This window comes from Cygnus atratus, chromosome 1 (assembly GCF_013377495.2).
Source record: "Cygnus atratus isolate AKBS03 ecotype Queensland, Australia chromosome 1, CAtr_DNAZoo_HiC_assembly, whole genome shotgun sequence".
NCBI classification, from domain to species: Eukaryota; Metazoa; Chordata; class Aves; order Anseriformes; family Anatidae; genus Cygnus; species Cygnus atratus.
Window position 1 is genome coordinate 137,967,233 of NC_066362.1, and position 23,974 is coordinate 137,991,206.

General features: G+C 38.3%; 1 protein-coding gene across 1 annotated transcript in view; it reads left to right on the forward strand.

Moving 5' to 3' along the window:
* Positions 1–23,974, forward strand: part of OCA2 (OCA2 melanosomal transmembrane protein) — a 191,375-nt gene that overhangs the window by 24,575 nt on the left and 142,826 nt on the right. Inside the window, 5 exon segments of the mRNA XM_035558138.2 lie at positions 7,692–7,790; positions 8,399–8,587; positions 12,182–12,239; positions 13,464–13,536; positions 22,238–22,395. Coding sequence (XP_035414031.1) covers positions 7,692–7,790; positions 8,399–8,587; positions 12,182–12,239; positions 13,464–13,536; positions 22,238–22,395 — 577 coding nt within the window.

Consider the following 23,974-nt stretch of genomic DNA (forward strand, 5'->3'; position numbering starts at 1 on the left):
CCTGCTCCTGAAATGTATTTTCTCCTTCAGGCTATCCACAGTTTTTGTATGCTGCCCCTGGTAGCTTTCCAATTTTCTTTGCTGAAGCAGAGAATGGAGAGGAAGAAACAGCAGCTATGCTTTCTCAATACAACCTGTTAGTCTTTCAAAGGGTGGTATTTCTGTATCTGCCCCATCAATGTCTCCCTGCTAGGTGGTCACAAGGCTCTGTGCTGGCCCTTGTCCCTGTCCTAGTCTCATCCCTACTCCTCCATTGGTTGCTGTAGGATGGGCCTTGGCTGTGGAGGGCACAGCCCTGCCAGCCCCATAGCTACCCTCTGCTCCTGACTCTTTCCTGATGGGGCAGTCAGCCCTTGTGGCACCATGACATGGGAACAGAAAATGTATGGAGAAGAGCGTAGTCCTCTCAGGTAGAGCCAGATGGGCTTCAGGGCATTTTAAGGATTGGGGCATCTTAAGGATTAAGTATGTTCTTTTAGCTTCACCCAGTGCAGTGGAGTCCTGGTCGATATATGTTGTTAACCATATCCTGAACTCTTCTTGATGGAGATTTCCCCTGGCAGAAGCAGGCAAAGACTCTTGAGGAAAAGGAGCAATCAGGTCCTGGAGGTATCTGAAAATTGTATTTTTCAGGGGAGTGCAATAACCCCACAAAGACTGATTTGATTAAAAAAAAAAAAAAAGAAAAGAAACATGGGAAGTGTTCTATTTTCCAAGCTATTTCTGAACTTAAAATTGTCTTAATTCTTCAAGTAACAGAATATTGAAAAAATAGAGGAGAAGATACCACTGGCACATCTTCTTGTGGGACATATCCACCTCCCAAGATCCAGCAGAACTGAATGAATTCAGCTCATTGCTTAAGTCCTATATAAAGAACCATTTCTGTCTGGGACAAGCTCAACAGACATTTCACTACATCTGTCTTAAGCATGCTCTTTATTTGCCTGGGGACTTGGCACACAGGAGGTGCTTCTCAACATGATACCTGCCAGTTGGCTTCGCCTCTTGCAATGCCTTGCTGTCAGGTAGTGCCAGCACCACAGTCCTCCAGGGAATCCTGTACAGTCCTGTCTAATAAAAAATTAGGAAAGTCAAAGAGAAAATGAGCCTGGATTAAGTAATGCTTTCATTGCTAAATTTCCCTGACATCTTAATAGTGCATGCTTTTAAAGGGTTGAGAGGTTATTGGCTGATTTAGTTGAAGCTACATAAAGCAGTCATGGGGAAACGTCTGGAGCCTGTTTAGAGATGTGAACTGTGGAGTCTTCGATCTTTCTCTTGACAATTAGTATATCAGTTGACCATATTTCATTTGCAGTGGGTAGTCATAACAGTTCCCCCATGACGTGCTACCACTGAGGACAAATCATGAAGGAGGGTTGTGTCTCTGTGTAGGCACTTACATATCATGAGGCTGACTGGATGTATGCATACTGCTGCTTAGTCCACAGTCATTGTTTAAAAGCTGAATGCTAGGATTTTGGTCAGCACAGTTAGTACCACACAACTACTGTCCAAAAGTGGATTTGATTAGATACTGACAAATACCAAATCTGGTGGAAGAATGTGTGTTAAATGTGATCAAATGCTGGTATAGGCTTGTCTTTTTGTGTTTTTCTTTTTTTGTTTGCTTTATTTTTGTTTTGTTTTCATAAAAAAAACCTCTATTCTTCAATTTATTTCTACAATGTGCTTGTTTACAGCTATGATAAGAGTAATTAGTTCAGTACACATGACTTGGTGTAAGGATAAATATTGTCTAATCAAGGAAGAGAGTGCTTCTGAAACTAGGCTTTAGCCTACAACAATGTAGAAATGATAAATTAAAGTCTTACAATTGTTTCTAGACTCCTGCATGATTAATTATCTCTCATGTTCTTACTCAGGTCTTCTCCTCTAGGAAACTTTGCTTAAGTTTTTATTAACTGTGATATAATCTCTTGTCTCTATAGTACTTTTGGTCTTTTGTTTACAAGGAAAGCTCACACAATGTTTTAGTGACTATTAATTCAGGAAAGTATGCTACTTTTTTTTTCTTTTTTTTCTTTTTTTTTTTTTCTGAAGAGATTCTGCTTTAATGTTTTATATAGTGAAATTCTCAATAAGTTATGTTCAAAACTGCTGATGTTCTTGCACAATATATATGCTTCCATATTCACCTCTTCTTCTCTTCTGACCCAATCCTTTCTGCGTAAGTGAGAATCATTGCTTTCTGTTGTCATGGAAATAGCTCTTTTACTCATATTTGCGTGTGCATGACTTAACATATGAAGCATTATATTTGCTGATGTTTAAAATGTATGCTTTTTATTATAGGGAGTGTAAACTTAATGCATTGTGTGTCATGATTAATCTTTTCAATATGAGGCTAAATAATAGGCTATAACCAAACCTAGTGATTATTTTAAAAGTTTGCCAGCTAACTAGGATGAGTGTGGTCTTTGTCTTCCTCAGGTTCCTGTAGGTACCTTTTGGTATCCTCTACTTCAGTGTATTTGGGACTGAAAGGTTGTTCATTGCTGAAAAATTGTTCCTAACAAAATCATTTAAAATGGCATGTGTAAACACATTAGAAAGGTCTGAAAAGGCAGTACTCACATGGTCAAGGTGCAGGTCTGGTGCTTAAGGGCAGGAACGGAGTTCTCCCTGTGGACTTCATCCCAAGTCCCCTGAAGACTTTGGAAGTAATCATTTGCAGTTAATGGAAAACAGTAGCTTGTTGTAGACTCTTCTGCCACTGACTCTGAATAACATCTGAAGAGTCGTCAGCTCATCAGAGGGAATGGCTGGAGACTCCCACATTTCTTCTTTTCCTGTCCAGCTCTCCTTGTACTGTTCTGCATGTCCAGAAGGTTAGGGGGAGCCTAATTCTCCTTACACTGCCCAAATGAGTGTAGGAGATTGAAGGTCACATCTCTGCTTACAACTGTAGTGAAGTACAACTTGCCACCAAGAAAGTGTGAACTGTGCTTATGCTTGGGAGCAGTGGCACATGCACAGATTGTGGGGGCTTCTGCAATAGATGCCTTTGGCTTGTATTCACACCCTTGTGTTTTTTAATGTGTTGGTGGGATCCTTCTCCATCTGCTGTCAGACAGCTGGAGCTTCATCTGTGGACACCATGGCTTGGCAGGACCTGCTCTATCATCTGTGGCAGGGATAGACCTCCTACAACTCTGGTTCATCTTCTGGGTTACTATGGAGACAGAAATTGTAATTGCTTGAAAGATTAGCAATAGGAAAGTATGACTTTGACTGCAAGTAATGAGCTCAGAAAATGCACACTTCCTCAGAACAAACCTATACTCCTGTGGAGAGAGCCAAAATCTGTATATAAGGCTGTCACAGCAGTAGCCAAGTGGTTAAGAACACAATCTTCTGTTTGAAAGATTTATTTTAATTAAAAAACAAAAACAAACAAACAAAAACACAAAACAGAAACAAAAACAAAAACAAAAAACATGCCCAGCTGTAGCAAATGTGAGAATGAATGTGACCACAGCTGCAATTACACAGGAGGCAGGTCATACTCTTCTTTTTATAATGTCAATTCTATATGGATCTTTCCACATGAATGTTACTTTATGAGTCTTTGAAGGAGTTCTCATCAAATACTTTCTACCAAGGTTTTGGTTGGTTGGGTGCTTTCCCATTTTAAGTTATGGTGTCTCAGAAGAATGAAGGTGTTTCTGCAGAAGTACTGTTTTTAATTTTTTCTCATCCCTTTGGAAGGAAAGTGAAATGGGAATGTTTATTTTTTGTGCGAAGGTCTATGTGTATGTACATATAAATTCACATGTATGTAAATGCAATTTTTTCATGCCTCTTCTCATGATATATAAAATGTTAATGAATTTTGACTCTGAATCATGAGAGAAAAACAATGGGCACAAGTGGTATCCTGCTTACCAACTCCTCACCTGCACATAATATAAACTCAGACCCATCTTCAGATCTTAAGAGCAGATCTACCCATAATGTGCTAACCAGCTGACCTAGTGATTAGCTCTTTGGTAATGTTGATGAATTGCTCACTAGAGAGAGACTGCACTCCATTCTAGTGCATAGATATGATCAAAGTTCCCATCTGTTTCAATTGTGAAGATAACATTCAAAGTATGAGCTGATCTCAGGTTTTGAAATATGTCACACTGATTACTTTCTCTTATTTACACAGTGTCATAACTGTCAGCCACTTGCAGGGCCAAAGAGCATCGAGAATGTTGTTGCTAGCGTTTTTGAGCATTGCAGACTTGCTTTCGTAATAGCAAGGTCTCTTTAGGCCTTCCTACATTTTGTTTGCAGAAAATCTGAAGCTGATGATCAAATCCTGCTGTAGTGTCTCTGCAGAAGTGTGAGAGGTGCAAAGGTGCTTGCATTAGGCTTTCTACTTTGGGATTATATTCATTTTTATAATCTGTGCTATTCTTTCATGATTTTTTTCCCCCAACTTTTCTTTCTAGAGCTTTCAGCCTTCAAGATTCTTTTATGCCCTAATTAGCTTTATTGTTTATATTACTCTCATACTCTAATTAGGGTAATCACATCATGGGGGAGCTGAAGCTCTCCTGCTTTTTCTCTAATTATTTTTGTTTTGTCAAGCCTGGCTGTTTCCCACTGCTTATTCTTGTCTATGTGTTTTTACTCTTTACGAATTGATGTTGTCACGTACTAATGGCTTTCATTTTATCTGAAGAACCTTCCCAATTTTACTATATTGGCCCTTCTTGGCAATCTGTGAAGCTCTGTAGTCCCATTTAAGTATTGCAAGACGTATACCAGTCAGCAGGGATAACAGATGCACAGAATAAAGAAAAGGTAATGTCTTTAACTAGCCTTCTGGATTCTTCACTTCATGTTCAGTCATTTAAATCATCTTCCACCAAACCTTGGGCCTCTGCCTGTACTTGCTTTGCCTTGCAGCACTGTTTGCACAGTGGTCACTCATTCATGGTAGTGATGTGGACATACTGTGCACTCTGGGGTAAAGAGCAGAACATATCAACTCTGGCATGTCTCTGATGAAGCTGAACGTACACTCACCCAAGGATGTCTACACAAAGTGCCAATTTTTAACTTGCCAGTGTTTCTGTGCTGCTCCAGCTATTCTGCTATCAGTACTTCAGCTCAGTATTGGGAAGCTACTGGGTTAAAAGCAGTTTCAGAACTAGTTTTTCTGAATTCACATGTGACTACCATGCAAGAGTCTTTACATAGAGGCAGCATGATCAGCTGTTCCACTCTCTGCTTCCCTTTTCATGCATGTGAGGAGCGGTGTGTGATGAGTCCCTGCCCTGCTCACCATGCAGACCTGGGCACTGCGGCAGGACATGGTGGGTTTGTGGTGGCAGCACGCTGTCATCAGCCCTCACTGGTGCTTGAGGATGGGGTTTGTCTATCTATCTCTACAGATTTATATATATATATACACACAGGAATATAACACAAAGCAGTGTTGGTAACATACTAACAATTAAATGGAAGAAAATGGATGTTTTTGTAGAAAGTTTTCTGGTTAATGATCTTAGATTTTGCACCTCTCCTAGGAGGAAAAGAAGTAAAGTAAGTGTGGAAAGGTTAATGGTATGCACAATGTAAGGTTAGATCAGAATAGCATGCAATACAATGCTTTTTGGAATCCTTTTTTTTTTTTTTTTTTTGTGTGTGTGTGTGTGTGTGTTTGTGCATGTTTGAAACAAATGGCATCATTTTGTTTAATATCAGAAACAGCTAATCAGTCTTTGCATCAGTTAAATTTCTGAATGTGCAAGTTCAAGGCCCACCATCAGAATTTTTATTAAATGTGTCACCTTAGGATGCAAATTCCAAATGTAGAGGAATGCCAGGATCAGCCAGAAGCATATCAGTATTGCTCGTTGAGTACATGCTTAAAGTCCTAATAGTGTTTTTACTCTCCTTATGGATCCCATTCTGTGAAAGCTCTAGGTAATCTTTTACATCTAAGGCTATGATAAGATTAAAATAGCACTTGCTTTAAAATATCAGAGTTTCTCCACTTAAACATTTTGTGTGAATGATGTTCTCCTATTTAGAAAAGGAAGTACTTCGATAGTTTAAAAGTATGCAATCATCTTTTCATAGATGAAGTGTCAGTGCAATGTAGCACCTGAATTCTAATCTGTCCAGCATTTGACCTGATGTACTGGATAATTCAGTCTCTCTAACACTTCGTTCTCTTTTGTTGAGACTGCAAATATGGTGCTTAAAGCAGAGTTTGAAGAAGTACTTTGCCCACTCAAGGCTAAAATAACCATATCCATTTTCTACACAACTAGCATGGCTTCTGAATTGGTAACACTACTTAACAAGAAAGCTGAAGCATTAACTGGAGGTTTTAATTTTACAAAGTCTGAATTTTCACTTACCAAGTGGCTGAGGCTGTCAGGGCCCTCTGGAGGCCGCCAGGCCCAAGCCCTGCCCCAGCAGGGCCACCCAGCGCAGGCTGCCCAGGCCCATCTCCAGGCGGCTTTTGGAGATCCCCAAGGAGGAGACCCCACAGCCTCTCTGGGCAGCCTGTGCCAGGGCTCCGTCACCTACACAGCACAGAAGTGCTCCTGGTGCTCAGAGGGAGCCTCCTGTGGGCCTGTTTGTGCCCATTGCCTTCTGTCCTAGCACTGGGCACAACTAAAAAGATCTTGGCTCCATCTTCTTTGTACCTTCCCTTCAGGTGTTTATAGACAAGGATGAGATTCCCCCCAGGCCTCCTCTCCTCCAGGCTGAACAGTCGCAGCTCTCTCAGGCTTCCTTCATAGGAGAGGGGCTCCAGTCCCTTGATCATTTTTGTGGCCCTATGCAGACTCATATAACTCTGTAAACTGCAAGGAATTCCACTATCTTCCACTGTATTTTAAGGTTAAACATGGGAAACATTTCTGGAAGAGCCAGGTTTTGGAAAGTGCTTTAAATGGTTCAATTATTTCATCCCTCCAAGATGCGTGCTCCGAAGTTAGACCCAGTTGATTGTGTTTGATTCTTTTCAGCTGTCCCTTAAACTTTAGGATTTATATTTTAGCAAAAAAAGTAACAACGCTAAGCTGCAATATGGCAAGACATAGCTCGATCTTGGTTAATTATCTGCAGCACCAGTACCAAGACTTGACAGAAACTGTTTGGAAGGGATTGTGCTGCAGGGATGATGTACTTCAGATAAAACTTTCTTCCCTGTGCAAAGGGGGGCATGGTTGCTGTAGAGTTTACTAGATTTCTGTTATCTATGACCCAAAGGACACATGTGGAACAAAAAATTATCCTTTTATTTTGTTTTCTATGGTATACTTACATAAACTTACATTAATATATGTAATTATTTTCCTTAAGATTTTTTTTTTTTACAGTGCAATTGTTCCACTGTAAATTTAAGCTCTGTGAAATGGAAGCATCCAAGTGTGGATTATTTGTATATTGCTCATCTGGCATTTGGAGGAAATTTCAGTGACTATTTTAGACACCAGTTTTAAGATGAGGTAAATTTCTCTTATTTGGCCACCCTGACTGCAGGGGAGTAACTACCATGACTAGTTCAAACTTTGTGAAAACCATAAGTTAGGCAAACACCATTCCTAAACAATATTAAACTAATTAGATGCTCTTGTACCAAAATATTCTGTAGAATTGCAGTGAATTGTTGCAATGCAAACTAACTGTTCTTTTTTTCCCTCTCTCCAAAGGTATCACTTCAATTTTTCCAAATTATTCAGCTCAAGGTCAAGAAACACTTGCTTTACAGAGAAGACACCACTGCTGAAGGTCTCCTCAGAGGACAATGGGTGAGTTACTTTCATTTTACTCAAAATACTTTTTTTTCTAAGTTCTATTTAATTGTGCATGGTTCTTTCTTATATCCTGACAGCAAACCTGATGGGAAATAAAGTGAATGTCAGGGGCTGCAAGCAGAGAATTACTTTGGAGGAACTTGAGAGGAAAGAAGGGGCTATAAATGGGATAGGGAATGATGTAAGGTCTGAGGTCAGGGTGATTAGAGAGTCCTTAGGACAGGCAACTGCAGGTCACGTGCTCTCATTTACTTCATGTGGTGTTGCATCAGGTGCATTGCAAGATACAGCAGAGCTATATGCCCAGTTCTGATGGGGATTTTACACACTAAATCCTGAAGCATGTCTGCCTGGTGCTTCAAAATGCTAATTCTCTCAGGTACATCTAAGCATCATGAGGTCTTTATCTTTGATCTGCTGTCTATACAGCTGTATCACCAAGGGGAGATCTGTACTGAATAAGTCTATGTTTTTGTTTTTCCATTAAAATACATCATAATGAAGCTAAGAATATGTAAGGTCAGTTGCATATACTATCTGTTGAAATAAACCACTGTGTTTTTTAAAATTTTTTTTTTTTATTTGCTGAAAATGTGTGACAGGTTGCTGTGCATGGCTATTCACAATCCAGATTTTACCACAGATGATGATTCATGGGACAACAGCTCTGCAGAATTTGAGCAAAGGTTTCAACTGGGAAGTGAAATGACCAATTTGTCTAGATCTGCTTCTTCTGAGAAATATGAAATCTTGGACAACCTTCATACCAAGTTCAATTTATCAAATATGAGGTCTGAATTCAAATCTTCAGTTACTTATTTTTTGCATTTTTTTTCATTAGTTTTAGTTTTTAAGTATAGCTGGCTAGAAAATGTTTTATTTTCTGCAAATGAATAAAATAACACTCCATGTTTAGGCCATATATTGCTATTGATAATTTATAAATAAACCCTGATGACATTGATTACAGTCTAATGATCAATAGTCTCTTGTTCTTAGAAGCATTAATCACAGCACCTATTCTACACCTGAAATTAAATACTGTCTTTATTGCTTTTAACATTTTGAAAGCCATTTCACAAAAGCCTCTTTGTTGACTCCACAGTTTTATTTTTCAGTGTTCTTGCTTTTATGAAATATTTGTCTTTAATTAAAAAAAAATATATATATATATACACACACAGTCTTCTAGGTACTAACAATGATTTCTGGAGTCATGATAGTAGCTTTTCACAGATACACAATGCAAAATATAACCAAGCACTTTTCTGTCTTTAGGTACATTTACATATTTCACTCTTTGATTACTCTCAAAGTAATCTTTTACCTCGTTTAGGCAAGGATGACCTTGAATCTTTTAATGTATTAAAATATATCAATATAATAAGAGCTTAAGTTCAAATTTTCTCAGGATATTTTCACCTGTGGTCGTAGCTAACAAACCCTTTAATCTCAGATACTAATTCTCTCTGTCTTTTCTGGAGTTTCCACACTTTTACCTACTTTGGTTTGGACTCTGCTAAGAGTGCTACAGATTTGTACAGAGCCCAGCACTGCATGTCCTCATCTCTGTATTGATCCATGGAGCCTTTTTTGACAAGATGTCCATGCCTCTTTTCCCAATCTGTATGTTGTCTCAGCTCATCACTTCACAATTGTTTTCCTTCTTTCATTGTGCATATGGCACTGCGTGGAGTGCCACTCTGCTGCACCACTGCTAAACAAATGGAGTAGGAGAATTTCAATGGCTGCAATTAGTGCAATATGAGCAGATGTGAAGAAGTTTGGCAGGCGTCTTTCTTCACGCTTGCAGTAGCTTTCCCTGGTATTTCATGGAACAAAGGAATTGAGCGGGAGGGTAGAATCAATTGTTTCCAGTATAGCATACGTTTATAAGAGTGGTGTATTTCTCTGGCAGAACTTCCTGTGAAATATTTTCATTGCTATAGTGTTGGTCGTACATATGGGGCCAGCTCCTTGGCTGTCGTAAATCATCATAACTCCGCTGAGATAATAAATGGAGCTAAACTGCCTGACACCACATGCAGATCAGACTAAAAATCATTTGGTTTAGAACATGGGGTGAAATCCTTCATAGATTTATACTTCATGCATTTCCAACTGAAGTCAAATAGGATTGCGCCGGAGGCATATATCAGCACAGAGTTTGGCATGCAGTTTGTGCTTGCATCACTGTGCCAGATTAGCACTCTGGAAAGAGACAGATTGCAAAACACGGACGAGTCAAAGGCTCGTCGCTTCTCAACTGTAAGCTGTTAAAAGCGCTGCTTCCTTAATACAAAATGCCATGAAAACAAACAGATGGGAGGAAAAGAGGCTTTTAAATTCTACATTTAATAAAATAACCATTTCCAAAAGCTTTTTTTTATTATATCTTGACAGCTCCTTGAGATGAGTTTCTGTTATTTGCAGACAAGTGTTTATAAATTTATGAAGTCTTAATTAATGCTTTTTGATTTCTCTTATGTCTTAAAATCTAGTTATTGCTGTTTCTTGTTTAAATAGTAATTCGAATTATTATTATTTGGAATGATAATTTGGAAGTGCAAACAGAAAATACCAAATACATTAAAATTAAACCAATCTGGACTGGGCTTTAGTAATTCATAACATGATAAGTTCTCAAAAATACTGAAACAGCTGTGATGTGAAGATAGGGAGAATAGACAAGTAGGAGAGTGGTTACATGACAAAGCTGGCACTAGGTATTTTCCATAAATTGTACAATACCAAAAGAATCATCAGCTGAAAGAATTATCAGCTGTGGGGTGCTGGTAATGACTTTTGCTGTCATTCCTCTCTTTTCAAATCTTTATTATCCTCTCCCCCACCCCACCTTGTTTTTCATTAGAGCAGGGCTCTCTGGTGCTTCTGGAAGAAGCCACCTAGCTGCCTTCCCGTCTTCCTAGCTTTCTCTGATGTTTCTCCTGTGCAAAGTTTTCATAAACTTGCTACCACTTCTTTTTAGTAGGATGTTGTAACCCCTTTGTACCAGTTTGACTGTGGCACCATATTTTTATCAGCTACATTTTTTTTTGAGAACTCTGAAGAAGAAGGGATCTTTAGGAAAAGAAAAGTTTTTCAAAAAATGGGTCTCCGGTCACTCATATTACTTTCAGTCAATGAATTCGATTTAGGGACTTATATCCACTGTGATTAAAAATTATTTCTGACTCTCTCCAGATCACTCCACTTTAATATTTTGTTCTATAGCATCTGTCAACGGAGATATTTATTGCACTGTTCCCTTCTCAGCTAATTATCCTAGTGACTTGAAATGTTTTTCTTCTTGCTTGTCATCAGGCTTAAATCAAACCTTGCATTTGTCATTCTCTCGGAAAAGCAATGATTTAGTGTTTACTTTTGAAAAAATGTGATGAGAACATCAATGGCTTCAATTAATGAAGAGATGTAATAAGGGCAAATAACAAAAAGAGTTCTGTAAATTAAGACATCTGTGTAACATTCTGATGGGCAACAAGAAAATAATTAAAGAGTTGCCTCTTATGGTAAGATAAAAGACCTGGTAATTTAACAGTAATAAATCTTAAGATTTCTTACTTGAGAGCATAATTTTTCAACATTTGAATTTAGAGTTATTCTTGCTTAACCCCCTCAGTAGTAAGCTCTGACACTTCAGAAGGTTTGATGGCATTGAATCTCCAGAACTGGGCATTCCCTCAAAAGGAACAGATGTGCTATGAAAAAAAAAATCTAGTTTTGCTAGACGGTTTATCTAGAGATGCTCACACAGTATATTTGGTTTGCAGATATGCTATTAAAACTGGGATATTCTTAAAGCTTGCTCTTGTCTTCAAACTATCTTTTCAGGATGCCTATTAGGCATCCTATCAGTACCTTTCAGGATGCATATTAGAAGTCTGTTTTTGGGGAATTCGTTCATGACAGTACCCCTCTATGCAGAAATCTGTCATTTCTGCTCAGATCTGTCACCCTCCTGCAGTGGCTATGGTTTCCTTTGCAGCCCTGGGAGAGGTCAGGGAGAATTGAAGGTGCTTTGGGTCTCTTGGGAGCCACCAGTAGCAGCAGGGAAGTGGCTCCAGGTCCCAGCACCAGCTCATGCTGCAGCATTCACTTGGCTTTCCTGAGATGTAAAACCTCATTCCCATGCATTGAGACAGATGCATCTGGTGGCAGAGTGGGGACAGAAAGCCCTTATAGTCACTAGGGCTTCCTAATCCTTTGCTGACCCTGTGTAGTGGTGTTCATACTCTGACATGATGTGATATCACCTGTAAGCGCTCAATATGATATTTCTGAAATGGCAGAACTATTAAGAGTACTTTTATTTTTATTTTTATTTTTAATAACCATGCAGTAAATACATGTTTCTTACTTTTCAGGTGCTGTCTAAAATTCCTGAAAGTTTCAGGTCTTTTTATCTTTGTAGTTGTCTGCTCTGTAAGTATTGAATTGGCAATCTTTTCCCCCTCCTTATATTAAATTTCTTACAATTAGTTCAAAACAAGTTGTGATATTTGGTCTTTGGTAATAAAAAAATGTATCAAGGGTGGGAGCAAGATGGCAAAAAAAAAACAAAACAAAAATGTTGTGCAGGTTCTTATACCTAATCAGACAACTGCTCAGTGCACTAGCCATGACCCTGGACAATGTAGTAGGGCAGGTAGCTGGGTTTGAGCAGTCAGTTTTAACTCAAATTCGTGTGTCCTCAGTGTTTCCTTCTTTAATTTAAGATGGGTCTTCAGATATTGCTTAAAACTTGGGGAATATTGGTAGGTTTTCCCTCCAGAAAAATGTTTATCTCCTCCTATAGCCCTTTGAGCAGCCATTCTCTCGTGGAAGACACTAAAATGCATAAAAAATTTTTGTGCCCTCTGCTTTTCTGAGCGGCTGCTGAAAAAGGGCAGCTGGGAGCAGTTCCCACCAGTGAGCACTTGCAGCCAGTAAGAGTAGGCAGGACCTCCCCAGAATATGAGGGTTGAAAGGAAAATCTACAAAAATACAAGAGAAGAGCTGTGCTCTCTAGGCAGACCAGAGATCCCAGCATGTCTTTAAAAAAACCTCTCCCATTCTCAAGTTCTTTTTTTTTCTGTTTTGGTGAATTCTTTTCCCTCTTTCACCACTGTTCTCCTTCCTTCTTCCTCTGGTTGACTTCATCTTTCTATGAGAAATATTCTCTCCTTGGCTTCGTTTGCTGATATACTCCAGGCAAGATTTTGTTCTGTCCTGCTCCCAGCACTTTCCAGTCTGCTTTCCTCCCCTTCCCTCTCCCACTAGAGCTGCTCTTAGTCTTCATCGTACCTCTCTCTCCATATAAATTCATCACCATTTTGGCTGTTAAATTCACCCATCCTGTGATGCTATGAGACAGGTAGCTGCAGAGGTTGAGTGCCTTTTTCCTAAGAGACACTTGGATGGAATATATTGAACATGTGACTTTGGCAGTAAGTTTACTGAGGGAGTATTATTTCTCCTTGTTATGTGCCCCTGGGCCACTTTTCAGCTGTGGGGGAAACATACCTGAAAATACTGAAAGCAATCTTAAGATTTAATGTACTGTTTGAAAGAGTCTTCTGTAAGTTTCTAAAATAAGCTTAACAGTTTTTTTTTTTTTCCCCAGTTTTTGTATTATTAATGCATGTTTGATTTTTATCCTCGTCCTAGGTTTTATTTGGCATTTATCCAGATCAAGGTATGTCCTGGCAGATGTTGGCTGTCTCACCTCTGGAAAGCTTCTGTATCCTTCTTTCATTGAAGAAAACTGAACTGGTTTCATTGATAAACTGTTTGAATGGCTGTTTTCTCACTTACGCCCAGAGAGGATTCAGTGTCCTCAGAGCCTGGGCTGCACTTAGACTTGTTCTTTGATGCAGACCACAATCGTGCTCCACATCTGAGCTATAATGTACAGCACCTGTCTGGGGTGCCTTGTGGTTCCCATCCAGTTGAGTTCACTCTCTTTGTATGAAACCTGAAGACTGGAAGTGGTTTGAAGACCCAGTGGGATCAAGCCCCAGAAAATAGCTGTGACCATGACTAGCACATGCCCCTGGCTGTAGCAACTGCACTCCAGGCCATTTGTATGCTGTCATCTGTAGCATATCTGTAGGGTATATTTGGACCATGATGCTACTCAGTGAACTCCTTCAAAAACAGCAAACTAGCTGATTCACAGATCTGTTTCCAGAACAGCTTAGCACAGGCATATGTTTGGATTTGTGGATCTGTAGATATTTTTCAGTGGAGGTGTGGAATCTTTTATTTCTTTTTCCATGTAAAATTGCTCAGTAGTGAATTTAAGTCAACAGATCTTCAACAAACTGTTCAAAAGAACAAGCAATAGAATAATCCAAAACAAAAGTGATTAATTGCAGGTGAATGCAGACCTGAATGTCAAAGGTCTTTGAGGGATGAGCATTCAGTTAGTAAACAAACAAAAATTACATTTCTTATTCTCAATATATTTCTAGTTTTATCTCTTTGGTCTACACTTGTTTATTATTTCACTAATGTTAGAAGATGATTCAAGCTACAGATATACTTTATGAGCTCCTGGGAAGTGTCTTGTTCTGAAAAGGTGTGATAAGAATTACATTTTGAAAGGGTGATTTCTTCTGCTTAACTGGGCAGGTCCATAGCTTTGAGCAGGGAGAGTCCATTTTAAATAGATTTGATTGTTAGCATTCTCACTATTGCAAATAATGACACAATATTACATGACTGCTAGGGTAAATGAGGAAGAAAATGTTAGTGCTCGAGGGCCATTTATAATGAGAAGTGGAGATTGTTTTTTGGAGGAGTGCAAGTGAATAGGACTAGTGGGACCAGTAACAACTTCAATGGTAAACTCCCACCAGTATCTTGTTCACACCGGTATTTTTTTCCTCCCTGAAACTGTTGTTGAAAGGTCCTATTTACATATGCATGTGGTCTTGAACAGCACCAGGGCTGTAATGACAGAGACTGCCAAATCAGGGTGCATTGGTGGCAAGTCTTTGAGTTCAAATTTTAGTCAGCTCTCATAGCATAACTTGAGGATTGGATGTCTTTCCACAGATTGGAACCATAGCTTCTGCATTGTGCATATTGATTCTGCAGCCAGTTATACTTTTTGCTTGTTTCAGGAAATGCTGTTGGGACTGGGATATGAGGACATGTCAGGATGCTTTAGCCAAGTAGTTGTCAGACAGAATACAGCATCCCCCTTCTTTACTTGACAAACCTGGAGCTGAATCTTCTTAGTTTGTGTCACATGTGTTGAAAACTGGATGTTCTGTCCTTGTATTCCTACCTGAGGTTAACAAGATGGGAGAAAATATGTGAGAAGAAAGCAATCCAGCAAAGCCATGCTTCATTTTCAAGGTGACACAGTAATTCAAGCAGAAGGGTTAAGGAGAAAGATTTCATTTCTAAATGAGGTTTGGAAAAGGCATGAGCAATTCTGAATGTCATCTCACCATTGCTGCTAGTCTTTGTTTGTGCAGATGTAAGCTCATGTGTTTGTCCTCCACTTTGTCACACAGTGAAGAAAGTTTTCACCTTTTTGGCTAGACTTGAGTAATGCTAACCATTCACACACAAATGTCAAATATGTGATTTATTCTGGCTGACAGACTGCAGTATTCTCAGTGGATGCTGAGCGCTACTCTCTGAACGTCTACAAGAATTTCATGGTAGGCAGGCAAGTGTGCTACAGTTGTCCTTGTCACAAAGTCCTCAGAGGTTATTATACAAAACTGCCTTGGGTGGAAGTGTCCTAGCTCATATGATGCTAAATTATGCAAATGAACACTTTGCCTCTTGTAGCTCAGTTCTCAGAAAGCTGTTAAAAAGTGTTGAATTGGTACTAAGTACCATGTACTTGTCTTACTTTAAAAAAATATTCCTTCACTTCTATGCTTTTCCAGAAAAGCCCATGTAAATTGATTTCTGTTTTGAGTATGTACAGTCTCGTGTATACAATGTCTGCGTACACTCGAAAAATCTAAAAAATCTAAAACCAAAGATGGAAATATTTTTAAAATCAAACTGAGTCCATTTGGACTTCATTCATTCATGCCACTTAGGTGTTTTTTTTTTTTTTTTTTTTTTTTTTTTCCTGTCATAGCCATTAAATCTCAGACCTGGTGGGACTTTTCTGTCTCTGGCTGTTGGGAGAGACTTGCTGGCATGGGGGTGACCTGCTTTTAATGTGATGTCTCTTTAGCCCTTTTCCATTGCTTTAGTTCCTTTTTGATATTTCCGTAGTTTAATCTATTGCTTGGATTTACTCTATTTTTTTCCCTTCACTATCTTCTGTGTCTTTTCTACTAGCTCACTTGTATCACCCTTTGCTTTGTCCATCCCCATGGATACAAACCTGACATGTAGCACTGAGGAGTGGTGGCTACAGTTTCTGAAAAGAGCAGCTTGCCTCCCCTGAATTATTAGAACCTTTCTGAGTATGCAAGATGTTTTTTAATATTGGTTTCCCTATTGCCACAAGATCCAAATTCAGTTGACTTAGTATAATTTTTCTAAGTAGTGGCAATATTGTTCCTTTTTGAAAACACTTGGGATTTATTTGCTTATAAATTCTAACAGTCAACTCTTTAATACCAGGGAGAAGTAAGTTTAGTATAAAGCCAGGTTGAAAGACCCTCTTCTGCAGGAAGTAAGATTCAATGCCACTATTAATGTATATCTGTGCAGCATTTTCAGACCTTTTACTGAAAGGCCATATGGCAAATTGGACACGTGAATAATTAATAAGATGATGTGCCTTTGGAAAGAGGGTATAAATAAAAATAGAAATATTTCCTAGTTTAGTTACAGATACCTATTCTAACACATGAACATATTTATTTTCTGTAACTCTTTGGCCATTCAAACCTTCAAGTAACCTCAGTACATTACCTGGTTGACCACAGAAAGAATGAGAACTATTCCCGCAATTCTTTCCTAACCACACGAGTTTTCAGTCTTTAAGAATGTTATGAAATGCTTACAATACTCTGTGTTTATTCCTTCCTTTCTAAACTATTGTGCCCTGACCTAAGTAAAATTTTAAATATTTCTCAAGCAATAGGGAACAGACAGCTTGAGCAAAACTGTGCATTAACCTTTAGAATTGAACAAGGCTTTATGAAATTAAAAAGTAATGGGGATTTGTGGATGCTACTGAGGAATTACACAATCAAACTCCACACTACCAGTCATTTAAAGAATGTCTGTCTCTCTAATAGACTGCCTTCTTTTCTTCCACTGCACCTGGTACAATTATTGCTATTTCTACACTTCTCAATAGTGTACACTGGCTTTGTACAAGAAAAGATAAACCTTCTTCCAGTGCAGTTCTGGGGTGATGGGTCTCACACCTACCTCTCTGAGTTGTGAATTTCCATCTTTACTCTGTCCCTGACAAGTATTTCATTACAATCTTGTTTACTTCCCTTTCAAGAACATCTGTACTTGTGCCAGTTACTGCTATAGGTGAGGGAAAGTTAGGTTAGTCTAGGTGCAGCAATTTCATTTTCCCTTTTCAGATTTCTTGTCAGAATTGCTTGTGGACCTGAAATCTAATTATAACTGGAGAGAGGACTGTGAATTCTTTCTGAGTCTGCCCCCCAATTTTTCCTTTTTATGAATATATTTTAAATCCTTTCAGTCCTGATCTAATTGTTTGCTTTATATGCTTGACATCTTCTCATTAAAATTTTTGGAGTGAGGACTGACACTTTGCAAGGTATATATTTCCACAGCACCTACAGTAAGGGGTTCCTTACTCACTTGCTCCTGAAGTATTATCACCACAAAACAAAAGTTAGAGAAAATACAACATCTCAAGTTTTGACTGAACAAGTCTCTGGTCATCCTAAAAAGATATACATATTAAATTGACTAGTCAGTAGCTATTCTCTCTGGCTTAGCTCCCTCCTCAGTGGCTCTGAGCAGTTTCAACATGCCCCATCCAGTGTTAAGATCTCAAATTCTTAAGTAGAAAGCGTATCTCAGTAATATATTGAAATTTACATCATAGGCTAGATTTCTCATTTTAGTTGAATTCAGTGGAACCATTCAGAAAAATTCCACATATGGAAATTGATAGGAGAGGCTTTAGACAGAGAAGACGAAGATATGCTGACCTTAAAATCAAATTCCTCAATTAGGTTGCATGAGTTTGAAGGGTGGGTCAAATATGTTAATCATGGAGCAAGAAAAGGTCACTAGGTAAACTTGTAATCATGCCATGACCATTAATGACACTGAAAATCACCTTTTCTGCTCCCTGAACCAGAGGTATTTATAGAAAGAACAACTGTGAGGCAAAGAGCGTATACAGAATTTATCAGACTTTTCAACTTCCATGGAAGTTGAGAAAAATGTTTTTTTCTTCCAAGAAACATAATTTAAATGAATGAATGAAACAGCTTCTCAAATCCCTTTAATTCTTTTCTCTCTTTGAATTTATTCTGTTTGTTACTCTAGCCCTCTACTGTCAGACACTCCTTGGTAATTTTTTCCTTGCAGAACACATTTAAAAATGGTTTAAGTTTGTTGTTGCTGTTGGAAACAAACTAAGTATTTTGGCCTGCAGGCAGTGTTCAAACTGCTAAGTAGATGGATGAAGATGAGGACCATGTTCAGTGGCAGGCAAAGAAGCAGAATATCAATGTATGGTTGAGAAAATGCTATGAAAAAATAGTTTATTAAGAACTCATAAAAATTCTGAAACTGATAGAACACTGAGAGAAGTTATAGAAGAACTTGTGTGCATTTTGAACTTGGTACATCTTGAAGGGATAATGTAAAAACACCCTAACTAGTTACAGCAATCTGCTTTATATCAAGAGAGAAAATTGCAAAATGCAGAAATAATCCCAGTTAAGGGCAACATGTAAAAATAGATAGTAAGGCCTAGAAAAAATGTCTTCTAAAAATAGCAAGACCTAAGAAACCAGCATGAGCAATGTGGTCATAAATCAGGATCAATAGTATACACACATATTAGAAACTTGGTGAAAAATAATCAATAGTTGTAATAATGTCAAGGTACATTTTACAGTAGGCAGAGTAGGTGATACAAATAGATGTTAAAGAAAGTGTAAAGTCAGCCATCTGCATGCAAATAGAAGAGAGAATCTCTGTCAGTCATAGCTTTTCAGTTGGTTCTGTACATACTGAATAAATGGCTTGATGTAAGGTAAAGCAGGGACTCTCTGCTTAGGGTGTGTCTCACCTCAGCTACACCTGAGTTAGTCATCCTAGGCTCTCTATAGCTTACAGAGGCAGCTGGTGCTTCTAATGAGTGATTCCTCTCAACTTAATGTGGTGGTCTAAAATAAGGCAATGAATTCCATCTCAAAAGTACAATCTTTTCACTGATTTTAAGGGAACCAGAGTAACCAACTGAGATGCAGATATCCTCAGTACAGAAGTAGAAACTGTGGTGAATGAATTATAATTTAAATATTTAGCTGCTGCATCCCATTCTATCATGTTGTTTATGTAAGCTACAAAAAAGTAAAGTGACATGAGTTGGCTCTCACACTCTCTTCGATACCTTCTCTGAGCAGCTAGTCAGAAAATAAAGAATGGAGAAAACAACTCTTGGTTTAGCTTTGAGCGATGCACCCAGGCTGGTGCCAGATGTAAATACAGAGAGCCACTGTGTAATGGTGCACAAAGCATATGCAAACCAAAATCCCTTGACAGGATAATTCACAGCAGTAATATAATTTCAAGAATGGAACTACAGAAAAATGAGGCAGCTTAGCTGAAGTGAAATAAAAAATAACAGCTCCAGCTGTAAATCTCATCAGGGAGATTTTTTTGCTTTAAAGGCAAATACTGGAGGCCACACTGCAAAAATGTTAAGAAAAGAAAAAAAATTACCAGCATGGTTAAATTGCAGAGTAAGAGGGGATGCTAGAAGTAAAAAGATAGTTTTCCCAAAAGTTGAAGTCACATCTGAATGATTAAAATGGAGAAGAGATCACATTCTGGCAATTTAAGGGCAATATAAAACCAAGATAAGGCAGAACAAAACTATTCTGAGGAGCTGCCTGGTAAAAAAAAACAACACATTTTGACTTATAAAAACATGGCTGAAGTTTTCTCCCAGTTTAGTTTGATTCTACTTTTCATAAAGGCTGTGATCTGCTGCAGTCTAACAACGGAATTATGACAGAGTCTCTAAATATTTTTTTTGGAGAAAGATAACTCTGATGGGATTTCAGCTCTAAGTGCCTCATTGCAGATCAGTGAATGATGTTCAGTTCCACTTGCAATCAAAGGAGAACCTTTTTTTTTTTTTTGCTAGAGCTCTCTCTGATGATTTTATAAATGCACAGAAAGAAATGGAAAAAACATCTAAAGTATCCCTGTCTTCACAGGAAAAGAAGGAAGGAAGAACTCTTCTTGGAAATAAGGTTTCATTTTTTCCCCCTTTAATTTTAAGCATCCTTTATAATAGCTTCTGAATGTGTCATCTGAGTAATTACAGGATTTATTTTAAAAGTATTGCTTAAAAGGGAGCTGCCATAATTATATGCACCTGAAGCTTTTTGAGACATAAATTACTGGCTACACTTCTAATAAAAAGCAGACTGTCAAGAGGTGTCCTAAATTATTGGGTTAATAACTTCAGGTCAGCAGGCCTCTTAGAAAGTATAATTAATGTCTCTAGCTAAAGGTATACATATAGTTCCAGTGGACACTAATATCATACATTAGGACACAAAAAAACTATGATGCCAAGTCACACTTAAAACCTTCAGAAAAGGAAGAGAACTGTACTAATTTATATTTATGTTTTCTAAGGGCTGCACGTGTAAATAATCTTCACTGGAATTAGTTTCCAAGTTTGTTGCATCTGGGGTTATTTTTTATGATTTTGTATGCAATTTCTTTAAGCAAATAGATGTTTGGGGGTGGTTGGGTGGGTCATTCTTGATGAACAGTGTGTGAACAGAGGTGGTGACTTGCCAAACTAAGCAGGGTGAAATTTATATTACCTTGCAATGCACTGGCTGTTCAACTGCAACTAGATCTGCTAGGATTTTTTTTGGTTACAGAGTGTGAGAGGCATCTCTTGTCCAGACAACAACTTCATTTTAAAGGTGAAAGAACTCTGCATAATGTCTCAGGCTTTCCCCATCAGAGTGTAGGAAGAGCCTGGTCCTCTATGGATGGCATTACTGGGGCTCACTGGGAAGTGGGGCATAGCAATGCACTGGGTACCCTCTAACTATTCTGTGTTTGTTCTTTTGTTAAAATTTCTGAGTTCTGTGGGTAACGGAACTGCTTTCTGGAAAACTCCTTCTGGTAGGTACACAGTCTTGTATGTTTTTTTTTTACATTAGATTAATTCTTTGTAGTATATTAAATTAAATGTCAGAAGTTAAGGCTGTTAGGATACTCAAGCATGCATCTGAGTTGTGTGATTTCAACAGGGCATATATGTGTAAAGTCAAGTGTCTTCTTTCCCACCTTACCCATATATACCCATAAATATACACACATGTATATTGATGATGCTTTTGCTCTCTATCTCATCACAGACAGTAGCAAAACAATTCCACTGTCTCTCTGTTGTAGTCTTTTTAAAGTCTGTGAGGGCTTTCAAAGCTCAGGTTTTCCTTTTTCCCCAGGCCCCCAGGGATGCTTCTTTCTCAACCAAGCCAAAAACGAACTCCTAACAATACTGAGTCTAAATAGTCCTAGATGTATTGGATAAGTAGTGCCAGGCTTCTAATGGATTTGTTTCTCATGGTTGGCTGATTTCTTAATTATATTAGACTAGGAATGTAGTTTGACCACACCTCATACCATACCTGAGAGAGAGAAAGAAAAAGAAAAGGAGCTGGAGGGGAAAGAGACCATAAGTATTCTGGCAGAAGCTTGAATATATGTTTTTAGATGTTAGCAAACTTGTGAATGAAATTTTGACCAAAAAGCAAATTCTCCATCATGAATGGGGCATTGATTCTGATTTAGTTTCCCATGTGATTGCAGCTTACACAGTGTTTTTCCCAATACAATTTCTGTGATGTTTAAATTGCTGAGCTAATGATGCAGCCTTTCATCTATACAAACACTTAAAGAGCTTTCTCAGTCTCTCTGCATATTTCCATACACTCTTTTGGAGCTTTGGTAGATCTGCAATGTCAGCTGAAACTGATTGATCTTAAAAGTTGCGAGGAAAGGACAGAAGTATTGTGATCCTGTAAATCCTGTTTCCTTAGGAAACCAGGCCAAAACAGTGCTACTTGCTGAGGAAATAAATGTCTGTTTTGTTCTTTTCATAATTTCTTGATTATTTTAGGTGAATGTGGTTTGTTGCCTTTTTTTTTTTTTTGTCATTATAGGTTGACCAATTTCTATTTTTTTCTTCTGGAGTTGGTACAACTTATACTCATTTTTACTGGAAATTCAAACCTTAACAACCTTATTAACAGCTATGAATCTGACAGATTTTCATGATTCTGCTCTGTTGAGGTTAGACCTTGGAGGTCCATTTGTAGCAGATATAGCTGACGAGCAAACAGAGGAATACATTTTAGTGCAAATCAGCCAGACTGAAGATGCTGTCCCAAGGAGGAGACACCAGCAGCAGGTGATGGTCTTTGCATTTTCTTTCACTTTTTCTGAGATGTGTTTTATCTTTTGTATTTCCATCATTGTTGTGTGCATTAGTTGGTCATGCTTTTCCCTATGGGAAAATCTGTGCAAAGGTCAGCATTAGAAAAATTATTAGAAAAATATTTAGAATAAGCCTTTGCAAGACTTTCTTTAGCTTCCTATCAAAATTTTCTAAACCTGATATCTCTTGACTGACATCTTGCATGAAAGTTCAAATGTTAAAAGTTGGGAACATTTAAAAAGTTGTCTTAGGAAGAAGAAACAAGTGTAAAGTGCCTTTTTGCACTCAGTGAAATACATTTTCACATTTTGTTGCAAATTATTTTCTCAGGCAAGTTGTCACATTTACTGGCTTTATTTCTCTTAAGTTTTTTTCATTGCCAATGTTGTCTGTAACAACTTCCTGCTGCTCTCTTCCTGAGAACTCAGTGAAGGAGGATTTTTTATGAGGTGTCATTGTGTATCACTGAACAATGAAAATAAGCTTCATCATTTAATAAATAGCATTGGCATACAAACTGCTGCTTCTCATTCTGTATAGGTGGTGTCCTGTTTCTACCAGTGATAATTTAGCTGAATAATGTCAACAGTATGCCTGCTTACACCCAATACCACAGGCTACAGAGAAAGATTAGTCCCACTACCTCAGTGTGCCAAAGAATACCGTAATGGCAATTACTCCCTTAAACCACTCAACTCCCTGATGTGGAGAATGCTGCTGGCAGTGATCCCCAAGGAGCCTTCACACTGCTGCAGGTAGCCAGAGCATAGTTTGTTGTAGCATCCCACCTCCTGCTGGCACTCCAGTGGTGGTCCTGACATGACCAGATTATGCTACTCAAAATGACTTTCCCTGCCTGCATGCTCCTCAGGCATTTCTCTGCATCAGATGTTCCAAGTTGGCTGATTATGCTTTTTTTTTTTTTTCCTGAAATTTGTAGCACACAGGGTCAAGACAGATTCAGGATTTACACTACAATTAACTGAATTTTACGTTTCTTTACATTTATTTTCTTAAAAAAAAAAAAAAAAAGACGATAATTTATGTATCTGTATTTAATGACATTTAATGACTAAGCTTGCCAGTATATCAGTGTATTTTAGTGGGTAAAGTTTCAGTGTTTTATTTTCTGAGGCTCTTTTCACTCTCTTTGCTCTTGTTCCTCTCTCTCATTCCTCTTCCTAGATCAGCAAAAGAAGGAATTCTGTTTGCTGAAATTCTAGCATGTACTCTTCATAATGTCTGGGGGTAGGATCTTGCTGTTGGGCTTCTCATCATCTGTACCTCATGTCTGTTAGTTTTCTTCCTAGGCAGTCTTTGGGAGCAAACCACATTGTCTCTTCTATGGCTTAGATGACAGGTCACTCCAGGGACTATTGCCTGTGGGAGGACAATGGACACTTCAGCAGCTTTGGCTGTTTTCCCTTATGTAGTCTTCTAATGCTCTCCTGGCAAGTCCTCCACATTAAACCTGCCAAGAAAGAATATCTTGAGCATCATAATGTAAAAGCACCACGCTGACTGTCTTTAATTCTTTTTTTTTCTTTTCCTT